At 46.1% G+C, this 27,708-nt stretch overlaps 1 protein-coding gene across 2 annotated transcripts in view; it reads left to right on the forward strand.

The window, feature by feature from the left end:
• DUSP22 (dual specificity phosphatase 22) overlaps positions 1–27,708 on the forward strand; it is a 197,661-nt gene that overhangs the window by 13,959 nt on the left and 155,994 nt on the right. For both annotated transcript variants that reach the window (XM_029590525.1, XM_029590526.1), the window contains exon 2: positions 8,323–8,356. In XM_029590525.1, coding sequence (XP_029446385.1) covers positions 8,323–8,356 — 34 coding nt within the window. The remainder of the gene's footprint in view (positions 1–8,322; positions 8,357–27,708) is intronic.

Consider the following 27,708-nt stretch of genomic DNA (forward strand, 5'->3'; position numbering starts at 1 on the left):
TCCAATCAGCCCCCAGAGGACATGGTTAGCGCAGTTGGTGTAGCTGGGTTTAAAAAAGGTTTAGATAAGTTCTTGCAGGAGAAGTCCATTATTTATTTATTTGAGATTTTTATATACTGACAGTGTGCAAACATCATACCGGTTTACATTGTAACTAGAAAGACAGAAAGTACAATTAATGGGGGGGAGGGGACACAAGTAATTGCAGCAGGAAACTTGCAGAGAAAGCGCAAATAGCAACTGGCTAATCTCTTGCTATGGTGTAGCAAGAGGGTTAGTGGTAACTTATGTACAACGGTAGTAACTTTATACAAGGTAGTAATTTATATACAAGGGGCTTATAGAAGTGTATGTGAAGTGCATTGCAAGGTTAAGAACAGTGACTTGTGTCAGAGTTGTGTGCTATTAATCAAGTTTACTTAGCTAATAACCACTGCTATTAATTGCATCAGTAGCATGGGATCTTCTTGGTGTTTGGGTACTTGCCAGGTTCTTGTGACCTGGTTTGGCCTCTGTTGGAAACAGGATGCTGGGCTTGATGGACTCTTGGTCTGACCCAGCATGGCAATTTCTTATGTTCTAAGGCCGCATATGCCGCCTCAGACACAGCAGGCTTTCTCGCAGTTGTCCGCAGCCCTCTCGGGGTTTTTTGAGACTTTACAGTCTAACTTAACCCTACCACCTTCGCCTACCACAAGTCCGCTAAAGTCGGCACAGCCTTCAAGGGAGTCCTCTGCGGAGCTCCCCATATTGGCACAACCACTCTGACCTCAGCTATCTACACAGGTGCCTCCTTTACCCTTAAGACCCGACTTGCCTCAATCTTCTCCAGACACATCCACTGGGTATCCATCTGATCCTCCGGAAGATCCACCAGAACCCTACTCCCCACCTGAGGACTTATCATACCCTAAGTTCTTAGAAAAAGTAGAGTCCATCCTTCATTTGGAGGTACAAAAAATACCAGGTCCAAGACGGAGACTTTGGTCCTGCTAAAAAATTTTGACTTACTGGCGGAACCCACTTCCTTGTCTTCGCATAGGGTGTTAGATGCCGTATTGGAGAAGTCATGGGAAACACCATTTACCACACCCCCAGTGTCGAGAAAGGCGGACTTAAAGTTCAAAATGAAGCAGTCTCCATATTATTCCCTACCACAATTTCCTCACACATCGATAGTGGTAGAATCGGCCATGCAGCGAGCGAAGAAGTCCAAGCTACATGCGTCCACACTCCCTGGGAAAGACCATTGCTATCTGGACAACTTTGCGAAGAAAGCGTTCTAAGCTGCTATGCTTTCGGTTCGGATACAACAGCACCAGTTTTATATTGTGCAATATTTATACGAATGTTTACAGGCAGTGAAGAGAATGCTGACCACAGAACAGACTACTGCGTACTGTATATGAAGCATTTGAGACTTCGTCAAGAACATCAGCATCAGCCATAGTGGCTAGGAGAATGGCTTGGCTCTGAGCTAGCTCGATCTGCGAGGACGTGCACGACAAGTTAGCCAACTTGCTGTGTAAAGGAGAAAACTTTTATTTGGAGATCGTTTTCAGGAAACGGTGGCCAACTTAAAGAAACAGTCGGTAGCGATGCAGTCTCTAATTAATCCATCTACTACGTATACCGTGCCAAGGCGTTACTTCGCGCCAGGTCGCAGCAACCATTTCAACGTCTGCCGTTCCAACCATATCCCTCATATCAGCCTCCCACATACCAACCACCTCAGCGGACGCAACATATGCCACCGCAAAACAGGAGGGGACGCCCTAGGTCCCAGCGAACCCAAGGCCAGCAGCCGCCAGCCTCCCCAAAACACCCCCGTTTTTTTAGGACTACAGTCACCACCACCAGAGCCCACGCCACCGGATAGGATAACGTTGCGCTTTGCGGCGTGGGAAGCTATAACAGATTGAGTTCTGGACATTGTTCAACATGGCTATCAACTCCAATTCTTAAACAGATCCCCGCTTCCTCATCTAGGAGTTCGGAGACCCAGATTACCCCAACCCTAACTAGCGACCAAAATAGCATCACTATGACACCAATGGGCCATTCGAATCATTCCACGTTATGCCCACAACAAGGGGTTTTACTCGCCATATTTCCTAATTCCCAAGAAATCCGATGGCCTTCGACCGATTCTGGATCTCCAAGAAAAGTTCAAAATGGTATCCTTAAAAACCATTCTACCCCTTCTTCAACCCAACGATTGGATGTGCTCGATAGATTTGAAGGATGCTTATACCCACATCCCTATCAACCCATCTTCGTGGTGTTACCTTTCCTTCCAATTCAGGGACAGGCATTACCAGTACAAAGTCCTCCTGTTTGGCCTATCAGCGGCTCCCAGAGTCTTCACGAAGTGTATGGTCGTGGTGGTGGCATCACTCCAGCAGTGAGGCATGCAAATTTTCCCATACCTCGATGATTGGCTGTTAGTAGCATCGAATCCTACAACACTCATCGGTCATCTTCATCAGATAATAGAGTGCTTGGACCACTTGGTGTTAGTAATCAACTACCAGAAGTCCACCTTAACCCCAACACAAATTCTTCAGTTCATAGGAGCTCATTTAGATACCACATGGAACAGAGCCTTCCTGCCGGAGGACAGGAAGTTGGAGATGCAGCGTCTTTTGCGCTCCCGCAAAATAATGCAGAATCCTTCAGCACATCAGATACTTACAGTACTGGGACACATGGCAGCAGCCATTTACACTGTACCCAACACCAGATTACATATGCGTTGCCTACAGTGGGGTTTGAATCGACAATGGAAGCAACACTCACAACCGTTACAGAAAAGGGTGGTCCTAACTTCAAAGATGATGAAAGATGTAGATTGGTGGCTCAACAAGACTGCACTGATCAAAAGTGCTGTATTCAATGCTCCCCTGCACAACACAGTACTCGCCACCGATGCCTCTCGCAAAGATTGAGGGGCACATTTAGACCATCTGCAAACACAAGGGCAGTGGTCTTGACAGGAACAGAATTTACAGATCAACTTACTGGAACTCAGAGCCATACGAAATGCTTTGCAAGCCTTTCTCCCTCACCTTCAAGGTCGCCGAATGATGGTATACATCGACAATCAAGCAGCAATGTTCTACATAAACAAGCAAGGAGGGTCAGGTTCATGGTCCCTTTGCAGGGAGACACTTCTCATCTTATGTGCACCACCAGTCCATCCACCTCCAGGTGACATACCTACCGGGAGTGGTCAGTACTCGGGCGGACAGGCTGAGTCTGATATTCTACCCTCACAAATGGTCACTCAACCATGAGGGAGCATGTGAGTATGTGATTGAGAGCCTGTGTGTAAATGAGAAAGAGAGCATGTGTGTCTGTGTGTGATTGAGAGCTGGTTTAGGTGAGGGAGTATGTGATTGAGAGCCTGTGTGTATATGAGAGAAAGAGAGAGAGCATGCTTGTAAACATGTGAATGAGAGTCTGTGTGAGAGAAAAAGACAGCATGTATGTGTGATTGAAAGCCTGTGTGTATAAGCGTGAAAAGATAGACAGCATGTGTGTAAATGTAAAAGAGCCTATATAAGAGAGAGAGAGAAAAGGCATGTGTATATGTGAGTGATTGAGAGCCAGTGTGGGAGCGGAGAAAGTTGCAAGCAAACCATCCCTCCTCCTGCTAATTCAAAACAATCTCAGGGCACCTGGATATCAAACGTTCCCAGGTATGCAGAGCAAAAAAATGTGTTGTATCCTTATTATTTTTCATTACTGGGTCTTTGAGTCTGATATTTTGAAATATTTTATTGGTATCTAGAAATTTTTGATATGAGATTTTAATTATTGGATATTTCATTCATCTGCTGTTTTGAAATCATCTGTTCTTTTGGTTGGTATGGTTTTTACTGCTATTGCTTTTATATTTCTTGATTTGTTTTATAAGGACTGGTGATGTTTCTTTTCTTCCTTTATTACACTGCATACAGATACTCTGGCTGGTTGCGGTTTCAATTCAGTTTCTGTCTGCATGCTTCTAGTTATGCTTTTGGTCTCTTTATTCTTTGTTAGGTGAGGGTCAGCACATGTGATTCAGGTGAGGTTTTCTGCTGGCGTGTAGTTTCTGTGTAGGGCTCTTTAACAGCCTGACTTGGTCCATTTTCCTAATAGGAGATGTATTGGTGTCTTAAGGCCTGATGTAATATTTTCAGTGTTGCCTTTTCTTAGGTAAGGTGGTTACTGTTAAGTGCTGGAAATTGGTGCTGTTTAGGTGTGGGCTGTTTACTATTTATGCAATTTCTGTTCAGACAGAATACGTTTCTTCCTTGTGTCATTCTTAACAATAAAAAAAATACTGGACCTTTATTTTTTATTTCCGCCATGAATTGTAATGAGCAGTGTGTCACACATGTGAGCATGGTCTGTCAGGTGTGTGGTCCTGAGACCATCTGATTGCTCCAATTTATGTGGTTTCCATATCTAGTCCAATTGTCAATTCAGTCTCCCGTTCCCCTAGGAGCTTCTCAGACTTTCATTGCACAGCATCAGGGCAGGTTTTGCCACCCAAATCTATCCTTCCTGGTTTTCGCAGCATGGTTGTTTAACACACAGTAGTCTCTTCTTTGCTCTTTCCAAAAGAGGTGGAAGATATACCAGTATTGGCCAGGAAACCTTCAACTAGAAAGTCCTACAATTTCAAGTGGAAGAGATTCACATCCTAGTGTCAGTCCAGCTCTCTTTTCCTATAGGTCAAGGGATTTGTTCCAGTTCTTGTTCTGCCTGTCTTCTTCAGGTCTCTGTACCTCTTCAGTGAAGTTTCACCTCAGCGCTATCACAGTGTGGGAGCTCCAGTCTCTGTCCACCTTTTGGTCTCCAAATTTATTAAAGGACTCTGACATTCCAAGCCTCCAATTAGTAAAGCTCCAGTGCCTTGGGACCTTAATGTAATGCTAGCAACAACTCATGAAGCCTCCCTTTCAATCTTAGGAATTGTCAGTTTCAAAGTTTCTCACCTGGAAAGTCGTGTTCCTTGAAGCGATTACTTGTACTCATAGAGTCAGTGAATTGCAAGCACTGTTCTCATATTCACCATACCTTCAGTTCTTCCACAACAAGGTGGTACTGCGTACTCACCCCAAGTTTCTGCCAAAGGTGGTGTCAGGTTTTCACATTAACCAAGCTATTGCACTGTCAACATTCTTTCTAAGACTACATGTACATAAAGAAGAAAAGGCTCTTCATTCCTTCGATTATAAAAGGACTCTGACATATTATTTGAGAAGGACTCCATCATCAAACTTCTCAACTGTTGGTGTCCTTTGATCCTAATAGACTAAGAGAGGCAATAACCTAGAGAATGCTGTCCATTTGGCTAGCAGACTGTATTATGCACAATTATGTGCTAGCTGGCTTACAGATTACATATACCGTTAAGGCTCATCAAGTGAGAATCATAGTGGCTTCAGTGGCTCACCTAAGGACTGAAGACATTTGCAAAAATATGACATGGTCTTCTGTGCTCATCTTCACATCCCATTACTGTCTGGACAACACATCAAGAAGTGACAGTAGACTTGGGAAAGCAGTTTTACATAGTTTACTCTCCATTGGTGGAGGCTGGGCTGCTTTTACAGTAATTGCTCCACATTGTAACTCTCAGCTTGGGACTCCCCACCAGCCATTGCTAATTTAGCCCTGTTCATTGACAGAAAAAGCAAATTTGCTTATCTGTAAACAGGGTTATCTGTAGACTCCAGGATGAATTAGCTGTGTTTAATACTATCTGCCTGTCTGGAGAGTCAACTTCCTAACTGAAGCTTAATATCTGCAAAAGATTTGAGGGGCTCATGAGGCAGCACATACATGGGAACCACTGCACGTGCTCAGTAAAGTTTGACTGAGCTATAAGAAATGGGTTTTCAGTGCTATCAGATGACCTCACCCAAAAGTTTTTTGTTTTTTTTTGGTTTTTTTTTATACCACTAAAGCAGAGCAAGTCAGGTCAAAGTGGTGTATAGTATAATTAAATAAAATATCAAAATATCAAAAACAAGTACAGCAGTCAATTTCTGCTAGGATTGACATTATCAATCAGTCCAAAGACCTAATTAAAATAACCTTGTTAATTCATTCTGCTGTCTGTGGAGAACCTTTGTTTACAGGTAAGCAAACTTGCTTTACAGCATGTTGCTAAGGTCAGCTAATGGGCTAAAAGAAGATTGTTTTTACTTAATCCTATATTGCATTGCTTTTCAGGATGTTAAGTTTGAAAGACTTGTACAATAGTTAATTAGAACAATGACCTCCTAAATTGTGGCTTATAATCTTGCAAGTACTTCTTCAGGGCAGTGCAGCCTCAGCTGGTCTAGAATTACCTGTGTGCGCACATACACACAGACTGGGCAGAGCTGACTTTTTAATGCTGTTGAACTGAAGAATGTTGTAATAGACCTCAGCTGTCGAGTATAAAACAGAGAAATACCACCAAAATGACTTTCAGTCATTTTCACTTTAAGAAAATGCACTGTGATATAGTCAGCGATTTTCTGATGTCATAACTGAAAGCATCCACTGTGCTTAAATATAAACAAAGCAGTTCAAAATTGCTCTTAGCACATCATTGCAAATACTTATGTGTTTAAGAGGAGTGAATAAACTGGTACTGACACACCTGGACTGCATTTACATGATTTACTACGTTAGCAAGATAGATTTATTTATTTGTGTATTTATTTATTTATTTATATGCTGGCATTTTGTAGACAGTTATGGTGGTTCAGAATAAAAAGACATCAATAAAAACAGTAATTACAATAGCACTTTTACAAAATGTCTCAGTATCACTATTGCTAATAAGGTTTCATTATACATGAAACCGTTTTCTCAGCTTTAAATCCCTGTACTTCTGATTCACCCTCCTTCTCCTAGCCAGCATAATCAAGAATAAATAACCAAGTTTTTAAATCTTTCTTGAAGAGCTTTATGTCCTTCTGGACATGTAATTTGCCTGGCATCAAATTCCATAGTTTCGGTTCAGCGATTGAGATCTCTCTTGCCCTGACCTCACTTAAATGAGCAGAATGCAGTGATGGTATTTGTAGTAAACTCTTATTGGCTGATCTTAAATTTCGTGGTGGAGTGTATAAGTGCAGTGCACTTCAACAAAAACAATACTGATATGGAGTGTGCACTTTGTAGTGTACCTTGAACTTGACTGGTAGCCAGTGTAAAGATTTCAGATTTGGTGTAATATAATCTTTTATAGTCAGAATATTAATTTATATTCCTGGTGGAATTCTGTGCAATTGTGCAGTGCAGAATTCTCCTCTGATGCAGAATTTCTAAAATTCATGCAGAATTTTTAAAATCTGTTCCATAATTGGGAAGAAAAGAGGCAGTGCAGTGGGATGGAAACTGGGGGTGAGCAGTAGTGGAGTCAGAGTTGGAGGGGATCACTTAAGGGAGGGCAAGAGAGCTAATGGAGATGAAACCTGGAGAGGAGGATATGATTCTTGGGGGGGGGGGGAATAGAAGGGTGAGTGTAGTAGGGTGGAGTCTGGGGGTGCAGATAGCATGAGTTGGGGGAGGGGGGGGGATCAGTGAAGTTGAGGCTTGGGGGAGAGAGCTGGAGAGAGAAAACAAATGGGGTTTTCAAGCCTTTACGGGAGGAAGGGTTAGGGGGAGGGAGGATGGGGAGAGAGAGAGAGACCTAGGGATGAAAGTGAACTCAGCATGGTCAAGCCTGGGAATTTGGGTTGGAAAAGAGGGAGCTGTGGGATCAAGTCCAAGATGTGGAAGGGGAGAGAGAGATATGAGGTGGCTGAGCCTGAGAGAGAGAATGAGGGCGGGGGTTGTTTCAAGCCTGGGAGCCAGGCCTTATGATGCACTAAAGTACTCCAGTGAAAATTGTGGAAATCAATTTAATTTTTTTTATTGTATTTTAAATCAAGTATCATTCAAAATCAGTGATTATGGTATTTTGACAAAGTATGCAGAATTTTTCAGAATTCGTAAGTATTATATGCAGAAATTAAAATTTTTTTTACACAGTTTCCTCAGGAGAGTCTAACAAGCTGCTGATGTTAAATATCTTGGCAAATGATTTTAGTTTCCTAAAATTCATATTTGTTAAAGAAACACAACAGTAGTTGCACTTGTGTTCTGTCTGCTGACTCTTGGAATTTTGTCAGCAAAATTTACACTATCAATAGCAATAGCTTTAAAGCATTATGGCATAATTTTGAGGCCGAGAAAAGGCAAAAATTCAAGTTATTATCTTCAACTACTGTGGGTTTGTAGAATGCCAAAATGTATCCAATTGATCTATCTTTTTTTTTTTTCCCCCAATAGGTTCTTCCTGGCCTGTTTATTGGAAATTTTAAAGGTATGATCAGTTTATCGGATGTGGGTATCTTAATATGATTGTTATATGTAGTATTTTTATATAATTGGACTTCTCAAACCTGTCTTGGTTGACATCAGCCAGTTGGGTTTTTAGGATATCCACAGTAAATATGCATGAGATAAACTTATGTATACTGAGTCTCCAATATGTGTATATTCATTGTAAATATCCTGAAACCCAACTGACTGTGGAGTCACCAGGACAGTTTTGGGAAACCCTGATGTATGCCCTCCCCTCTGACTGGTATTGCTTTTTGCTTAAGCCTCTGTCTGTGATTCAGAATTCAGCTGCCTACCTAATTTCTAGACACTTGGCTAGTGACTTTATTTATTTGATTTATAATCCATCTTTCTGTAAAACAAAAATGCCAGTAAATACCCAAATCTGAGAACAATCAAGTTAGGATATACCAAGCATGAAATAAAACACAGTGCTAGTTAAATTCAAGGACTGAAACCCCAAAAGATGACACATGCCATCTGCTGTAGGCTAACCAATTCTTGAATGACCTGGGTTTAGCATGATCATATTTACCACCTCTGTAATTGGAAGCCTATCCAACTTAATCCCTCCCTTATTTTCAAGAGTCCTAACTTGCCTGTCTTGTTCTTTCTGTGCCATGCCTGTTTTCTTGTCCCTCCAGTGTGGCTGCATTTCAAGCTCCGTCCCCAAGCATCTACAAAAAAGGCCTGAAAATTTCTTTCAAACTAGGCTGCCCCCTAGGCTAGCAAACTTCTTGTGTTGGTTTTCTTTCTCTTTCTTGTCCCTGCTCGGGATTTTTATTTATTTATTTTTACATCTGTGGTATTTATTCTTTTTCTCTCTTCTTTTTCATTGTTTATTGTATTGCCATCAATGGATGTATTAATTTTTGTTTTTTTGGGGGGAAGAGGAGGAGTGGTTATCTAAATTTCAAACATTGTTGAGGATCTTATATAAACATACATTTAGTATTTGCTTACCCGCAGCATAAGTTCCATTCCTTATTGCCATTTTCCATTGATAAGCTGGGCTGAATTAGCCATAACATGTGGATGACATCCAGCGGCAGTGAACGGTCATCTCTCTCATAACTTGTAGAGCTTTTGCAGAAATTCCTACTCAAGTGTTTCCTCGTCAGCCCCTTCAGTCTTTGTGTCTGTTTTGTCTGAGCACTAGCATGGATGTGTACCTGTGTCTCTCTATTTTTTTCTAAGATATTTTCAAAATGTTAAAGATAAAAGTTGCCTTATAGCCTCAGTAGCCCCCAAACAGCACTTTTCAGTGCTCTTTAAAAAAAAAATATTTTCAGAATGTTTATCAATAAAAAGCTACAGTAAGTGGGTAAGACTGTATTTGTGGCATGAAAATGTCCTTTACAGATGGACATGTACTCTCATACTGTTGCCCGAGAGCAGATCATGACCAAGCCAATTATTAAAATTGTGGATGGATGTTCTACAAAGGTCCAGGGCCTGGAAAATGGAGGAACTGTGTAAGTCTCTTAGAAGTTGCAGTCTGTCCTCTTCCCGAAGCGCAGCCTCCTCTGCCTCACTGGGAACAGAGTTGAGCATTAGCTCCTCTAAAATATCTCCCCTTTCAGTGGAACCGGCTGACTCCTCAGGGTAAATAAACATAGCCACCATGCATTGAAGAACCACCAGAGCATCGGGTGCCAACGAAGCACAGAGGCTTGAGTCCTTCGGCACAGTTAGCATCATTCAAACACAAGGCTACATCAGTGCATCAAAGCATAATGCCCAAGCACCACTGACACAAACCTTCAATGAATCGAGCCCCAGAACATCGATCATCAACACCTTTGCCAATTAAACAGTTGGAAACATTCATGCATCATACTGCAGATCTTCCTACGTAACTATATATAGTGGTCATGGAAGCTTTCCATAGGAGCAGAAGGGGATATGATCTTCCCTCCACCACCTATTACGAGAACACTCTCGCCAAAAATATTGCTGTCACAGGGACTATTTCTAGAAACAGCAGATCTCGTTTGCTCTCTGGTGCCTCTTATTTGCAGTCTGCCTCCAGTTCAAATTCTACAAAGCCCAGAAGATGGTAATAGTAATCTATATTTAATAAGAATTGCAACATTCTATTCTAGTATAGAAGATGTTCCACCACCTACACCAGGTCAGAAGCATGTCAGCCACTTGACCAAGTAGCAGAAATGGTGAAGATTGCTTTACCTCAGTGGCTAAAGATAAAGAGGATTCTATATAACCTTTGCTTTACAAGATATCATTTTTACTTTCACAAGAAGGAGTACCAGAATCCCCAGTACATGTGGATTTTTCATCAAAACCCCCACTATGTGTTTCTAGCCCATGGCATTCGCATGCAGGAGACTCTAGCCACTCCAAAGATATGCACCAGGAGTTCTCTCCTCCGAGGCGACTGAGGATCTCTCTTCGGATCACCAGCTTCATTGCTGGAGTCCTAGATCAGTGTTTCCTCATCTCTAGGCTTTGAAGAGGGATCTTTGGAAATCCCCTCTGACAACCTCCTCCCCCCCCCCCCCCCCCCCCCCCACCCAGATGACCTTTCTTACTCCAAATTAGGAAAATCCCTTGGAGTGAACATAAGGGCAAAGACCCTCGTACAAATATCTTGGGCCGCCTCCAGGTTCTGGAAGCTCCAGTGGACCCAGCAGTAATTCCAGTTCATCATATCCTGCAAGATTTAAAATGAGAATGTGGGAAAATCCCATTTCCTGTGCCCTAGTAGCAAGAAAACTTGACCTTCAGTATGGAGTGAAAAAAGGAAAAAAAAACACCTAAATGCTTTGGAATTAGAATTATCTTATCAATCTGTAGTGACAGAATCATCCCTTAAAAGACCAAGCAAAGAAAATGAGAATATATTCAGATACACTGCCAGGGAAAGATCCTAGTCTTCTGAACAGTTTTGACAAAAATATTTTCAAAGCTCCATGCTTAATGCACAGATCACTGCTCATCAATTCCACATGGTCCAGTATTTGCATGACAGTAAACAAAAACTGAAGCCGTTTATTCCGGCCAATGATCCTCAGCCACTACTGGATGCTGAAGATTGTATATGCCAGCTTCTTCGATCTGTTTATGAGATGTTCGATAAAGACTCATGGTCCTCTTTGAATTCCATTGCAGCTCGCCACAATGCCTAGTTGAGTTAGTACCCTACATTTATTTTATTTTATTTAAGGAGTTTTATATACCGTCATTCGGAAACGTTAAAATAACGCCATCATAACGGTTTACAAAATAGGTTATAGGGAAATGGGGGGTTAACAATGGTTGTAAAGTACAAACTGTTATAAGGCTTAGGAAATAACATAAGTAATGATAAAGTTCAGTTTATGAGCTCTTTCTGATTTAAGAAGAGCATAGATGTGATGAATTTCAATTTGTCATGAGGCTGTGTTGGAGGATGGCGATGTTTAGATGAAAACTTGACTGTGTCCTGCCGCAGAGAAGAGCTTAGAGAAACAGTGGCACAGATATTAAGGAACAGCATGTGGCAGTATAGCCCCTCTCCATGGGTCCGGAACAGCAGTCTTCTGCAAGGCATCCATTCTACTCTTTCAAAAGCCCTTGGTTCCACAAACATCCCTTCTGGTAATTCCAGCACTACCGGATGCCATCTCTACGTCCGCAACAACTTCCAACTCGCGCTCACCGACAACCAAAAGCAGCACAACAGGTCAGCTGAAGATTGGGTCAAGTTTTTTTAGCCAAATCTCAGACCCAGCAACTATCTTCTCTGGTAGAGGGGAGATTCTAACACTACCTAGAAGAATGGTACAAGATCACCAAAAATCTTTGGGTTCTCAAGATTGTGGAGTCTGGATATTGTTTGCTTTTCTCCTGGCTTTCTGTGCTTCCCACTGCTTAGTCTTCAATCTGGATCAGTCTCACATGACACAACTTTAACTGGAAGTGGAGTTGCTCCGCAAACAGTGGGCAATAGAACCAGTTGTTCTTATCTCTATGGAGACTGCTGTTTCCATATCCCCAAGAAACCTGTGGACTGAGACCAATCCTGAACAAGTGTATACACTGGGATAAATTAATTTTGAATCCCCTCCACACAATCTTCTCCTTCATCCAGACCTAAAGATGCTTTTGCTCATATTCCCATCCACCATTCCCATTGGCAATACCTATGTTCTATGTGGATTCTTCTGATTATCAATATAAAGTGCTCTTTTTTTGGCCTCTCAGCCGCACCGAGAGTCCTCCCCAAATGTGTAGCTGAAGTAGCAGCGAATCTACGCTGTCAGGGCACATAGATGCTCCTTTGCCTGGATGACTGGATTGTGACATTGAATTCCCAAAAGGGAGTTCTAACCTCTCTGTAGAAATCATTATGTCTCTTCCAGTCACTTGACTTCCTTGTGAATTTCAAGAAATCAACTCTGATTCCATCCAAGAAAATCAAGTTCATTAGGAAATGAATAGATTCTCTGCAGGGCAGAGCTATCCTTTATTCAGATTGAGCACAAACTCTCGGGGTATTGGCTTACAGACTGCTGAACACAGTTGAGTCAACTGCCAGTGAAGTGCTGCTGGTTCTTGGTTACATGGCGACAGCAATATATATAGTATCAGTGACCCGTCTGCCTTGCGACCATCTCCTCACCAAGTAACCTTAGCAACAGTTGCCTCCACAAAGGATTGGGGAGCCTACACAGTCCCCTGTCAAACTCAAGGGACATGGTCTTTCCAGCAGAAACAATTTCAGATCAATTTCCTCAAGCTGAGAGTGATAAGATACACTCTCTTAACAACTTTCACTCCTCTCCTTCAAGGAAAGAGCATTCTCATCCAGACAATAAAGTTCTTATGTTCTATGTAAACAAACGAGGCACAGGATCTTAGACTCTGCCAGGAAGCAATAAAAATATTGGAATGGGCATGCGGACGTCAAGCTGTACTGCAAGTGACCTATGTTCCCAGAATCTCCAACATGTTGGCAGATTGCCTCAGCAAAATCTTTTATCCACACTAAAAGTTCCTTCAGCAATCCTCAAGCAACAGACTATTTTAGTTTCTAGGGATTTCCAGCAGTCAACCTATTTGCATCATAGCAAAATGGAAAACTAGAAACGTTTTGCTCTATTCTTCTAGAAAACTCAGATCCGCCAAGGACGCTTTTCTGCTTGACTGGATTGCAGATTTTATGTACGATTTTACACCGATTCTGCTAATAGCCATAATGGTGTAGAAAGTACTGAAGGACTGGACCTGTCTGATCCTCATAACTCTCTAGCGATGACCATACAAGTCTGGTTTGCGTATCCAGTACATCCTCTGATACCTCTTGGAACTGATACATACTTATTAACTCAATAAAAAGGACATCTGTTTCATTCGAACCTTCCCTCCATCAACTTGATGGCTTGGTTGTTGAACACTCAATAATAAAAGACTTGTCCTTACCTAAAGCAATGGAGGACATATTAGTGTCTACCAGAAAACTTCAACTAAAAGAGGTTATGGTTTCAAATGAAAAAAGTTTTCTACGTTGAGTCAACACAACAATTTAAATCTGTTCACATGTAAACCAAAAGAGTTCTTCAATTATCTGCTCTTGCTTTTTAAATCAGACCTTGCCACCTCATTGGTAAGAGAACATCTCAGTGACATAGGCTTACCCTCACTTTAAACACAATAAGCTGGTATCTCCATTCATTAGTTTCCAAATTCATGAAAGGCTTGTGGCATACTAAACCACTAGGAAACCTCTCATTCCATGGGATTTAAATGTAATCTTGGTGCACATGATGAAGCTGCCCTTTGAACCTTTGGAGATGGTCTCACTCAAGTTTCTAACATGGAAAGTAATATTTCTGGTCACAGTAACTTCAGCCAGAAGAGTTAACAAATTTGAGGCTTTGTTCATTATCCTCTGTATATGCAGTTCTTTCACAATAGGGGTGGTTCTGCACCCACACAAAGTTTCTACTAAAGATCTTGCCAGCTCTTTTTATTAAACAAGCCATTGTGCTACTTATGATCTTCCCAAAACCTCATGCACATGAAGGCGAGAGAGCATTTCATATATTAGTCTATAAACGGGCCTTGGCTTACTACAAGAGAAGAGGCCTCATTGTCAGTCTTCTCAATATTTGTCTCTTATAATCCCAGTAGATTGGGCATAGTTAGTACATTGTCCAACTGGCTAGCAGGCTGCATTGTGCACAGCTATAAGCTAGCATGCATACAAATGGCTCATCAAGTTAGAGCCATGGCTGCATCAGTGGCTCATCCGCGAGCCATGACTCTTGAAAACAGCTGCAAAGCGGCAGTGTGCTTGTCAGTACACATTTTTTATGTCCTACTACTATCTGGACAATTGGTCAAATAGTGACAGTAAATTTGGACAAGTAGTTTTGCATAGCTTGTTCACCTAGTAGTCTATGCTCCATGGTGGGGTATGGGTTGCTTATTCAGTAACTGTTATTCTGCAACCTTCAGCTTGGTACTCCCCATATGCTTTGGCTAATTCAGCCCTGCTTATTGACAGGCAAAGCAACTTTGCTTACTGTAAACAGTGTTTTCCATAGATACTAGCTTGAATAAGTTACACTAAATACCTTCTCACCTCCCTGGAGAATTGACTACCTAATTAGATTTTAGCTCTAAAATGTACTGAGGGGGCTTACGAGGCAATGCCTGAGCAGGAATTCCTGCACATGCTCAGAGCAAAAGCGCTACTAGCTATGAGTAAGGTCCATTTGGTGCTGCTGGATGATGTTGCCCACATGTTATGGCTAAGTTATCCTGGTATCTATGGAAAACATTGTTTACTGTAAGCAGACTTTTTCTATTCCTGGTCTGTGATTGGTTTTAAAATAGGATTATTTCTTAGTACCTATTGCTGTCATATCATATCTCTTCAAGGATAACATAATTTGGCAAGATAAATTATTTTTTATGGTGATTTTGTCAGCTATAAAAAAAAAGTTAATCTGTATTAGGCATAGGCTAGATGACTGTGATGCCTCCTGCCCCACTGGTCTGGATCCTGCAGTTTGTCCTACTTTACCAGATTGATTCAAAGTTTAACTTCCAGTGAATGCCAGTTTGACCAGATTTTAGTGCATTTCTAATGTTTACTCGTGCAGAAACTCATATATTTGACCATCCTATTCCAGGAAAGACTTCTGACATGGCAAATGCTGTAGTTTTAAATGTGAGTCCAGGAGGTGTGCCACAGAATGGAAATGTTCTAATTAAGCTAGGTCATAAAAGAACTCCAAGCCAAACCTTTGCATTTTTCATTTAGGTGGTAGAACTCATCAGATGCCTCAAGTTCCCCTTCCTTTCAGGGGGGCCTGCATTGCCAGAATTACGGCTGAGAGGGCTGTGTGTGTACGTGCGTGTATGGGATTCGGAAGATACTTGGAGCACATCTCCCTGAAGATGTCCTCAAGACACAGGACTCTTGTTTTTGTGCATTTCCACATCTTTTCTCTCCAGCTCCTCAAGGTCTAAGTGTTCCTGTTTCCTTTTATTGGTTGAGAGCTAGCTTGGAAGTGCCTGACATAAAATTCTCTGGTACTAGCAGTTTCCTATGTTTAATTAGGAAATTAATCTCCTCTCTTCTGCCCCCGCTCTTATTTGTGGACTGTTTAGATTTGAAGGTATTTTCTTTGTGGATTGTATTTCCTGGAATATTTGTTTTCAATTGTGTTTATGAATCAAAGTATTTTGGCTGTGTTGAATATTAAAATCTAATAAATATATAGTTAGAAAACAATTCTCTGGCACAACTCCGTTCTACCAGCACAGGGAGCCATGGACACCCTCTTTTTTTACTAGGACAAGCAGGATGGTTGTCCTCACGTGGGTGACATCATCCGATGGAGCTGGGCACAGAAAACTTTTGTCAAAGTTTCTAGAAGCTTTGGCCAGCACACTGAGCATGCCCAGCATGCTGCTATCCACGTGTCCACGCGAGGTCCCTCTTCAGTCTCTTCTTTTCCTCGGTGCAGTTGCCTTGTGGTTTGTTGAGCTCCTTTTCCTTATTTTCTTCAACAAATATCAGGTTTTTTCCAGTCTTCCTCGTCTGGTCCCCTTTTGAGGTTGGCGCCTCCTTGGTGTGAAGGTAATTTTCTTGCTTTTTTCCAACCTTTCAGTCTGTTCCCAACTACTTGCCTTATGGTGATAGCCGGTCATTGACCGCACGCCGACTGTTTTTGATGGCATCAACCGGTTTTCGACTGTGCCCCCAGTGCCCGTGTACCATGTCCATCACGGATCCACATGAGGTCTGCATCCTGTGCCTGGGGGCCTTGCATGACATCCATGGGTGTTATTTGTGTGATCAGATGACCCCCAAAAGGCATCGGGCGCGCCTAGATAAAATGGAGAAACTTTTTGGTTCCTCCAAATCTGCTCCCTCCACTCCTGCGTTGGAACCCTCAATGCCGAGAGGTCATGGGGAGCCTCTGGATACTCTTCCAATCGCCATTCCCTTTGCTAGCATTTCGAAAGATCGTGGGAATGGAGACAGAGCTTCGGTGATTTCACCACTCTCCCGGACATCAGGATCCTCTGCCTCCTCAGCACTGGGGAAGGACCAGGCTGAGCACCATGGGAGATCCTGCAAGTGTCGCCACTGGTTGCTGTCAACACATGGCACAGGTCCAAACGCGACACCGGCGGCTGCCGGGCCTGCCATTGAAGCGACACCAGCCATCGGATGCCCCTGGGAGTCCTGGGTGTTCCCCACCGACATCGGTGCTGGGATCTGTGCCACCTTGGAGGTCCAAGGAAGAGCTGGTAATGCCTCGTCGTCCTCCGTCATTCCTGGCCACACTGGATTCTCAGGAGGAACTGGACCGCAGGATGCAATCCGCAGTGTTTAAAGCACTCCAGAGCGTCGAGTTGCCAGTGCCATCGACCGCCTTACTGGTTCCCGAGCCTCTGCCATCTATTTTAGCACCTCTACTGGAGTGTCTGGACGTCCTTTTAGGTGCCCTACCAATGCAGCAAGTGCCCAAGGGCCCCTCGGGTTCCCCAACGACCACAATGCCCCCCACCGGGAGCGATCCCGATCCTCAGGTCCTCCGAGGAGGAAGATACAGCTGGATCTGTTTCCTAGACCACGGTTCCCAGAGTCCATGCTGGGTCCTTTGGGACTCCTGCGGCCTCCGGTCCCCCCGATGCCTGGGGAACCACTAATTCCCGCAATGTCCTCGCGGCCTCCGAAACCTTCGGAGCCCAGGACCAATGCCCCTTGCTGGCTGCGCCCGTGTCATGTGGGCCCCCTGTGAGGAGGAAGGGCCTTATGACCCTTGGGGAGATGACTCCACGGAATTGTCCTCTGATTATTCAGACGACCCCCTTTCGGAGCCCTCCCCGCCGGAGGAACAGCACCGGTTGACCCCCAAAGGATTTGTCCTTTTGCGGAGTTTGTGAGAGCCATGACTGAAGCCATTCCCTTTCAGCTACTTACGGAGGAGGATACGTGATATAAGATGCTGGAAGTACTCCAGTTTGTCAATGCTCCTAAGGAGATCGTGGCAGTGCCTATCCACGTTATCTTCAAAAACCTCCTCCTCTGGATGTAGGAGCACCCTATTACTATCTCCCCGTCAACAGAAAGGCTGATGCCTCCTAACTGGTGCAACAGGTCGTGATGCTCTGGGCAGGAAGGTCTTTCAGGGCGCTGTGCTGGTGGCCTATATTGCTGCCTACCAGCTGTACATGACCCAGTATAACCATAACCTCTGGAAATGTGTTCAGGACTTCGCAGAAGGTCTGCCTCAACAGCAGCAAGAAGCTCTCTCTCAGCCATTGTCTTGATAGGTCTGGAAGCTGGAAAGCACGAGGTGTGTTCCATTTATGACGTCTTTGAGACAGTGGCCCATGTGGCTGCGGTGGGCATCGGGGCCCAGAGAATGGCCTGACTCAGGGCATCTGACCTCCACCCAGAGATGCAGAAACGGCTGGCCGACCTCCCCTGCACAGGTGAAAACCTTTTTGGGGAGGAGGTCCGGGATGTGGTGGCACAGTTGAAGGACCATCATGATACCCTTCAACAGCTTTCTGCCAGTGCCACTGATGCTCCTTCCTCAGCCAGGAAATCCTCTAGACCGGGGTCCTGGAAGCCTTTCTACAAGCCGAGGAAATACTATCCTCCTGCCTCTCTGACTTGTCCGGCACGTGCTCCCTCTAGGGGTCGCCCTCGCCAGCAGCGAGAACCCAGGCCTCAGCCGGCACCTCAGCAAGCCTCGGCTATGGGCTTTTTACTGGCGGCGAGGGAGCGAAAGTTAGCAGAATGTACCCTGTCATCGGATACCCCAGTAGGAGGCGGGCTCCTAAGCTTTGCCCATCACTGGGAGGATGTTACATTAGACCATTTGGGTCCTCACCATCATTCATCAGGGGTACTGACTCAATTTCATTCGCCGCCCGGAGACCTCTCCCCCATGTCCATTGTGGGGTTTGTCCGCCCAGCAAGTCCATACTTCAGACGGACTCTGCTCTTCTTCTTGCAGCGGGCACTGTAGAGCCGGTCCCTTTCCCCCAACAGGGCCGAGGGTTCTATTCGAGGTACTCCCTCATTCCTAAAAGGACTGGCGGCTTGCACCCCACCCTCGACCTCAGGGCGTTGAACAAGTTTCTCACCAGAGAAAAATTCAAGATGGTCTCCCTGGGTATGCTGATTTCCCCTTATCAAAAGAGGAGACTGGCTTTTCTCCCTCAACCTCAAGGAAGCTTGTGCTCACATAGCCATTTTCCCCACCACAGGAAGTATCTCCATTTTGTGGAGGGGAATGCCACTACCAGTACAGGGTGCTGCCTTTCAGGTTGGCTTCAGCCCCCTGCTTCTTTACCAAATGTCTGGCGGTGGTGGTGGCCTTCCTCAGACGTTGAGCGGTACATGTTTTCCTATACCTTAACGACTGGTTGATCAAGAGCAAGTCCCACGCGGGAGCCTTGAGCGCACTAGCCCTCACCTCTGCCTGTCTCTCTAGCTGGACTTCATAGGGGCCAGGCTGGACATTGCAGTCACGGAACCTTTGCGGCTGTGTCTGTCCTGGTGGAAAGACCTCCCCAACTTGGAGAGGGGACTTCTCTTCCAAACCGCCCCGCCTCAGGTGATCCTCACAACCAGTGCCTCTCCTCAGGGCTGGGGAGCCCATGTGGATGGCTTCCGCATGCAGGGGTTCTGAACCGCCTCCGAAACCTGCTGTCAAACTTCTTGGATCTGCAGGTGATCTGCTACACCTTGTGGGCGTTCAGAGATTGGCTGTTGCACAAGGAAGTCCTGACCCAGACGAACAACCAGGTAGCGATGTGGTACATCAACAAGCAGGATGGCAAAGGCGTGTTCCTCTTCTGTCACGAGGTGGTACAAGTATGTTCCTGGGCTCTGTCACAAGGGATGTTTCTATGAGCGACATACCTACCAGGTCATCTAAATGTGCTGGCAGATCGCTTGAGTCAGTCCTTCCAACCATACGAGTGGTCCCTCTAACTGGAGGTAGCGGCCAAGCTGTTTTGCTGCTTGGGGTATGCCGGATGTGGACCTTTTTGCCTCCCCACACAACTTCAAGGCGTGCAGGCTTTGCTCCCTATGGTCGGGGAGCGAACACCCGGCTTGCAATGCCTTCTCCTTCCACTGGGGGAGGGGGTCTGCTCTATGCGTACTCACCTCTACCACTCCTCCTGAAGACACTGCTGAAGCTTCAACAGGACAGAGGGACCATGATTCTTGTGGCGCCCTTCTGGCCCTGACAGTTCTGGTTCCTGCTCCTGCAGGACCTGTTGGTGCGAGCACCCGTCCAGCTGGGGATGGTGCCCAACCTCATCTCGCAGAATCAGGGCACACTGTGCTATCCTAACCTCCGGGCATTAGCCCTGGGGGCTTGGATGTTGAGCGCATAGTCCTTCGGCCCTTGGTGCTTTCAGACTGTGTCTCCTAGGTACTGGTGGCATCTTGGAAGCCTTCCACCAGGAAGTCCTACAGCTTAAAGTAGAAAAGATTTTCTGTCTGGTGTAAGGGGAATGAGTTAGATCCTTTCTCCTGCTTCCTTCCCCAGCTGTTGGACTGTCTGTGGCATCTCTCAGTGTCTGGACTTCAGACCAGCTCGGTTAGGGTTTACTTTAGTGCTGTCAGTGCATACCATTGGAGTGTTGTTGGCATGCCCGTTTCGGTGCATCCGTTAGTAGGCTCCTTTATGCAGGGCCTCCTCCAATTGAAGCCCCCTCACCGGCATTCTGTTGCATCCTGGGACCTCTAATTGTCATGGCACAGCTCATGCGCTCTCCTTTTGAGCCACTTCAATCCTGTGATCTGAAGTTCCTCACCTGGAAAGTGATCTTCCTGGTGGCGATTACTTCAGCTCATAGTCAGTGAGCTTCAGGCCCTGGTTTTGTACCCGCTGTACACAAGGTTCTTCCATGATTGTGTGGTCTTGCATACGCATCCTAAGTTTCTGCCTAAGGTGGTGACAGATTTCCACCTCAGTCAATTGTTTTACCCACCTTCTTTCCGAGATATCACTCCCACCCTAGTGTCAGGAAGCTCTGTTGTTAAGGCTGGTGTTTAGCAATCTTTAGTTATTTAGAGTAGTTGTGGGTGGATCCTTGGACCAGTGGCAGGTGACCACGCCCTCGGGGGAAATCCCGAGAGGGACCACTGGTCAGGCTTCGTGTAGGAGACAGACACACACTAGTTCTTTTATTAGGCAATATGGTGAACCACCAGAGGTGGCAGTAGTGAGCTGGAAGCGCCTGGCTGGGTTATAGTCCCTCAGGTAGGCCCTTGAAGTCAGAGTACATTTCCAGCACTTCTGATACATTTGACTTCAGGCGCTTAAATGATGCCTCAGATCTGCTGAAATTCTAAACTGTCCTTCAGCAATCACTGACCATTTCACTTGTAACCAGGGAAGCCAAACGCACGTTAGCCCTGGCTACGGCTATAGCCCCCCCCCCCCCCAACTCGGAGTAATGGGTGCCCTGCTGATGTCACCACTTATATCTGCACAGAGGCCCAGACACTTCACTTCTCCATCAGGGCTCCGCTGTCAGTTTCCTCCTTTTTTATATAGACAAGGTGGCAGCAGCGGTCAGCCTCAGTGACAAACATCAGGTACTTACCCACTGCCTGCCTTCAGCATCAGAGCAAAGAGTGCCCTGCTTCAGGCAGGACAAGACCCCCCTCCTGCTAGAGGGTGTTTAACCTAAACAAACATATGAAACACCCTCTTTTCATCTGCATTAAAGCAGACATCACCCTGCCAGCTTTGCCAACATTCTCAGACATCGGAGCACCAAATAAACAAAACAAACATGCCTCGAACAGCACTGGGACATGCCTAAACAGCACTGGGGCTTTCAAAGCCCTCTCTCTCTTGTCCACACTCCTCCCTACAAGTGCAGCAATTGTTACACAAAAAATAACCTCAATGACAGCTCTACTTCTTTAAAAAAAAAATTCTTGCTACCCCTGGAACTCTGCTTTTGCTTGTCCTGCTCCTGCTTCAGTCCCAGGTAACTATTCATTTTTATTATTCTATTATTATTTATTTATGTTCTTAATACCAATCACATCACAGTTTGGCCCATGTCACTTTTACCAGCCAATAAGGAATGCTGCAGCATTTTTAAAATTAGTGCTATTTCTAATGCTGTTTTTTCCCGTGGTTTTTCTGCATCAGGGCTTTAATGCAGGTTTTGGCGCATTTTTTTTCCTATCGCAGGTTTTTTACATGGGCATATTATGTAGTTTTTATTTTTGGGCCTTTTACCCAGAAAGATTTAGTTAACATCTCAGTACAGAGTAGAGAACTTCTAAGGATTTCATTTAGAGACCCTCATAGGGGTCTCTGTCTCTTAAACCGAAAGAACTGGGAGATTCAGTCTTTTGGAGAATATCTTTGACCTCCGGTATTTTTCTAATCTTGGGAAGGGGGAACCATTGCTGATTAGGGGACCCCATTCCCTACTGGGAGCCTTATTTCTATTGCCTTGTGATACGGATGTGAGCTCTTGGCTGTGGCATGGTTGACGTAGCCTAATAGGTGAACTCTCTATATCTCCACACCGACAGCTGGTGGACGCACTCTTACAAGGACTAAGACTAGGACTTCACCTATATTAACCCTGTTCCCCACAGGTTGAGTCCTTGGGTTCCAGGGGCTGGCAGGGCTTAGGCGAGAGTCCTATAAGGAGCAGTCAGACAAAGTCACGTGGAAAGCCGAGATCAGGGCATACAACAAGCAAGTGGTGTCGAGGTCCAGGTCAAGGTTGGGGCAGACAAAAGGCAGGTAGCCGATACAGTAGCCATTTGCCACTGTGCTGGGGAAGTACGTGCCGGCAGTTGGCCGGTGTGCGCAAGTTGCTTCTGCTCAGACGGAGCAGTAAGCATCAAAACAAAAATAACGAAATGTAGGAGAAAGGGTTTAGGGGGTGGGGAGGAGAGGGGAAGAGAGAGAGAATGGATAGGAGGGTAGGAAGTTCCCTCCAAATTCGCTCCTTAATTGGAGCAGACTGGGAGAGAACTCGGGGAGGCCCAATTGCATCGCCACGTGTAATCTTATAAAATAGCCCCCCCCCCCCCCCCCCCCACCACACACACACACACACGCCGCCCACACATGCATGAGTGGATTATAAAATCCCGTGCTCATGTTTGCGCATGTTATAAAATTGTGCGTCCATGTGCACGTGACGAATAGTGCGAGCACATGGATGCACGCATGTTCTTTTTAAAAATCTACCCCTTAGTTATTTTTTCTTTAGTATGTATTGTTTGTACACATGTATACATTTTATGATTCTTATTTTAAAAGTTTATTAGACTGGAGTAGTAATTATAATTAATACAGTGAGTTTATCTACACAATCTGATTTTATTGCTATAATTATCCTTTAGTCTGTTTTCTCAGAAAACACCTTCAAAAGCCAGTCTCATTTTCTTTCAAAAACATTCTCAATTTTAAGGAAAAATGAGATACAAAAATAAATTATTTTTAGCTCTTTGTTGCCTGTCTGTCATCAGTGAAAAAGCACAAAAACAGAAAAAATAAAAATAATTGCAATACTTTTTGCAAATCACATTTAATTAACATCTATAAAGACAATTTGAGAATAATCTCCACTTTGAAACCAGACCAAAAGACAGTCTAGGAATTCTATATTTTGGGTATCAAAATCCAAAATATATGTCAGTATTTGAAATAAAAAATGTAACAGGAATGAATGAAACTATGAATAATTTGTAGTTCTGAATCTCTAAATTTAAAATAGCCCAAGAAATGTATCTATACAATTAGCTTTAACTACAAGCCCTTTACAAAAATGGGGGTGTAATGCATCTGGTATTAAGATATATCAACAATTTGAATACATTTAATTTAAAATCAAATACTTTATCACTGAATTACATTATATTTTATATTTTTCACAAATTAAACCTTCTTTGCTGTCTTTCAAAAAACGCTCACAACTTGATGAAGGAGCGTTTTGCACGGGGTCAGTCTCCATTACCCAGCTATGAGCAGGGTGGTGGTGATTGGATGAGGCTGTGGGGAAGGGTATTTAAGTGTGAAAGTTATCAGATGATTACCATAAAAGGAAAGAACTGAGATGAAGAACTCAGAGACAGCAGTTAAAGGACTAAGTCAAGGCAGTTTCTATGCTGTTGAATAGCGGAAGGTTCAAATTTATATATTATAGAAGCAGCCATGCTGGTGAGTAGGAGCAGCAGAACAGAGTTGAAGGTCAAAAGTAGTGCTTAAGGCAGAAAGAGTGTAGCTGATCAATGGAGGCAATAGAGCAGAGATGAAGGTCAAACTTGTGTGTTAAGGAAGCAGCCATGCTGGTGCGTAGGAGCGGCAGAGCAGAGTTGAAGGTCAAAAGTAGAGGTTAAGGCAAAAAGTGTGTACCCATTATACTACTAATTACTGATATGGTTTTCATATTGTGCATTCCCTGTACGTACCAGGATCAGTCCAGACGGTGGGTTATGTCCCCCGTCCAGCAGATGGAGTCAGAACAGAGCTCGAGGGCTCCGCCTCCTATACCAGCTCACCCTCTGCTGGAGCTCAGTATCTTTCTGACTCCAGCAGATGTGAGTTGGGGAAACAGTGCTTCCCCAGTCTGACAGGTTTTTGAGTCTCTTTCTACTTTTCTTTGAGTTCTACCTGTCTTTTGTTTGCTAGCTAACAATTTGGATCAAGTTAATTGAAAAAAAAAAAAAAGTTTTTATTCTGTCAGTGATTTGAGGAGGCTTGCTGCTCTGTTCTGCCTCCTCCTGCAGTTTCACTTTCCTACGTTTGGGGGTAAGTGTTATTCTCTGTGTGGTTTTTTGCAGCTTTTCTCTTCACTTGTCGGCGTTTGCCGGTACACCCGGCTCTCTCACGCGGTTCTTGACAGTCCTGTGGCCCGGCGAACGCTATCTCGGGCCTGGGCGCGCCGCTAGCGGTTTTTCCCGCCGGCGCCTAAGGTTCTGTCAGGCAGGTTGTGTCGGCCTTTCGGCCCCCCCGCGGTGCGCTTCCTTTTTGGCCCCCCCCCCCGAGGCGATTTCTCATAGCGGCTTTTTCATGCCGCGCTTCTCCCGCTGCGAGACCTGCGGTGAGGCAGGGTCTCGTTTTTCGAAGGAGGGATTTTGCCCGCGCTGCCTCCCTGAAGGGGAAGGTGGTTCGCGTGGCTCGGGTTCGCGCCCAGCGCCCTCCTCACCACAGCCAGGGATGAGCGGGCCGGCCACGTCCTCGCCAATGGTGGGAACGGCGGCCATTTTGGAGCGGGATTTTCCCTCAGAACACGCTCCGGAGGAAACAGACGCAGTTCGGGGCGCCCCCCGCCTGCACCGAAGCCCCGAGGAAGCTCTACCGGCCCGACCACTGCAAGGGGCCCCTGCGGCTGCGACTTCAGCCAGCCTGCCGTTTTTTTCCCCGGACTTCATTTTAAAGATGCACATGGCTTACCTGCAGGGCCTCACAGAGCCAGGGGGAGCCCCCTCGGGGCCTCCTGCTCCCAAAGTTCCCAAGCTCTCGTTTCCGGCCTCCGGGCCCCTGACCTCGGCTGGGCCAGCCACAAGCTCCTCGGCTTTGCCATCTCAGCCTCCAGGGGCGGGAGCGGCTCCCTCCTCGGGCCCTGACCCTTCGGACTCTCCAGATCCGGCGCAATTGGAGGGGCAAACGGAGGGCGACGACCCGGGAGCCTTGCGGATCTTCCATAAGGAGGAACTAGAAGACCTGCTTCACCAGACCCTTCAAGAGCTAGATCTGGATCCTCCACCGGACCCCCCCGGCGCCTGTGGCTCCGGCGGTCGCAACATGCTCCAAGAAAGGGGACCCGGTCCTGGCCGCCCTCAGACCTAGGGCCAAAGCTTTCCCGGTCCATGAGTCTTTTCTCCAGCTCCTCACGGGGGAATGGGACGTCCCTGAAGCGGCGTTGAGGGTCACCTGAGCCATGGAAAAATTATATCCCTTGCCAGAGGATTTCTTAGATCTCATCCGTTTCCCTAAGGTGGACTCGGCGGTCTCAGCGGTGACTAAGCGAACTACGATCCCGGTGACGGGCGGAACGGCCCTACGGGACACACAAGACCGCAAATTGGAGACATTCCTCAAGAGGGTGTTTGAGGTTTCGGCCCTAGGGATGCGAGCTGTTATGTGCAGTTCTTTGACCCAGAGGGCTAGTCTTCTCTGGGTCCAGCAACTCCTGACGTCACAACAGTTGCCTCCGGAAGAAGCAGCTCAGGCCGACAGCCTGGAATCTGCCATCGCTTACGGGGCGGATGCTCTGTATGACCTTTTTCGCGTTCTGGCCCGCTCCATGGTGTCGGTGGTGGCGGCTCGTCGCCTTTTGTGGCTCCGGAATTGGTCTGCGGACGCCTCCTCCAAATCGAGCCTGGGATCCCTTCCCTTTCGTGGGAAGTTTCTTTTTGGGAACGACCTGGATCAGATCATGAAGTCACTGGGGGAAAATGCAGTGCATCGTCTACCCGAAGATCGGCAGAGGCCTTATAGGCCGTTTGCCTCCACCAGAACCAGGGCTCGAGCACAGCGACGCTATAGATCCTACCGGCAGTCCAATCCTCGCACTGCTCCCAATAGATCCCAACTGTGGTCGCGGTCCTTTCGTGGGCGGAGGCCCGCGAGAGAGGGCTCGGGCCAGGGGAACCCCCCCGGCAAATCTACCCAATGATGCCAGACCGACCCACTCCTCCTGTCCGCCCATCGGGGGCCAACTCACAGATTTCGTCGAGGAGTGGGTGAAGATTACTTCAGATCAGTGGGTCCTGGACACCATCCAATACGGTTACGCCTTGGAATTTGTCCATCTTCCTTGGGACAGATTTCTCTTCTCTCCGTGCGGCTCCGACCTCAAACGGATGGCGGTTCAACAGACACTAGACAGTCTGCAAGTCATAGAGGCTATCGTTCCCGTTCCTTTCACCGAGGCGGGCTCGGGCCATTATTCCATCTACTTCGTGGTTCCCAAAAAGGACGGCTCGTTCCGGCCCATACTGGATCTGAAGGAAGTGAACCGCTCTCTGCGGGTCAACCGATTCCGCATGGAGACGCTGCGTTCAGTGATTGCTGCGGTACACCAGGGGGAGTTTTTGGCTTCCCTGGATCTGACGGAGGCGTATCTGCACATCCCGATACGTCCGGACCACAGATGCTACCTACGTTTCAAGATCCTCGGTCAGCACTTTCAGTTTCAGGCCCTACCCTTCGGGCTCGCAACGGCTCCGCGGACCTTCACCAAGATCATGGTGGTGGTTGCGGCGGCCCTCCAGCGGGAGGGGATCTTAGTGCACCCCTACCTGGACGACTGGCTGGTGCGGGCGAAGTCCTTTTCGCATGGACAGGCCTCGGTGGCCAGAGTCTTGGAGATGCTTCGCTCTCTGGGCTGGGTTGTGAATCTCCCCAAGAGTTCCCTCATCCCATCCCAACGCTTGGATTTTCTGGGGGCGACCTTCGACACTCAGCAAGGCATGGTCTTCCTGCGTGCGGACAAGGCACTCTCCTTGAGGGGGCACGTCCGTCAGTTCGCGACTTTGTCGGAACCCACCGCTTGGAATTATCTACAGCTTCTGGGAGTGATGGGGTCCATCATCGACATGGTGCCCTGGGCGTTTGCTCACCTACGTCCACTGCAGGCGTCCCTGCTGTCGCGATGGAAACCGGTGTCACAGGAGTATCAGGTGGTTCTACCCCTCCCTCAATCAGCTCGAGACAGTCTGGAGTGGTGGCTGGTCCCGGCTCACCTGGCCCGAGGCGTCTCCCTCGACGTTCCTTCTTGGGTGATCGTGACCACCGACGCCAGCCTCGTGGGGTGGGGTGCTGTCTGCGAACGAAGCGCCACACAGGG

Source organism: Rhinatrema bivittatum, chromosome 2 (genome assembly GCF_901001135.1).
Source record: "Rhinatrema bivittatum chromosome 2, aRhiBiv1.1, whole genome shotgun sequence".
In the NCBI taxonomy this organism is placed as follows: Eukaryota; Metazoa; Chordata; class Amphibia; order Gymnophiona; family Rhinatrematidae; genus Rhinatrema; species Rhinatrema bivittatum.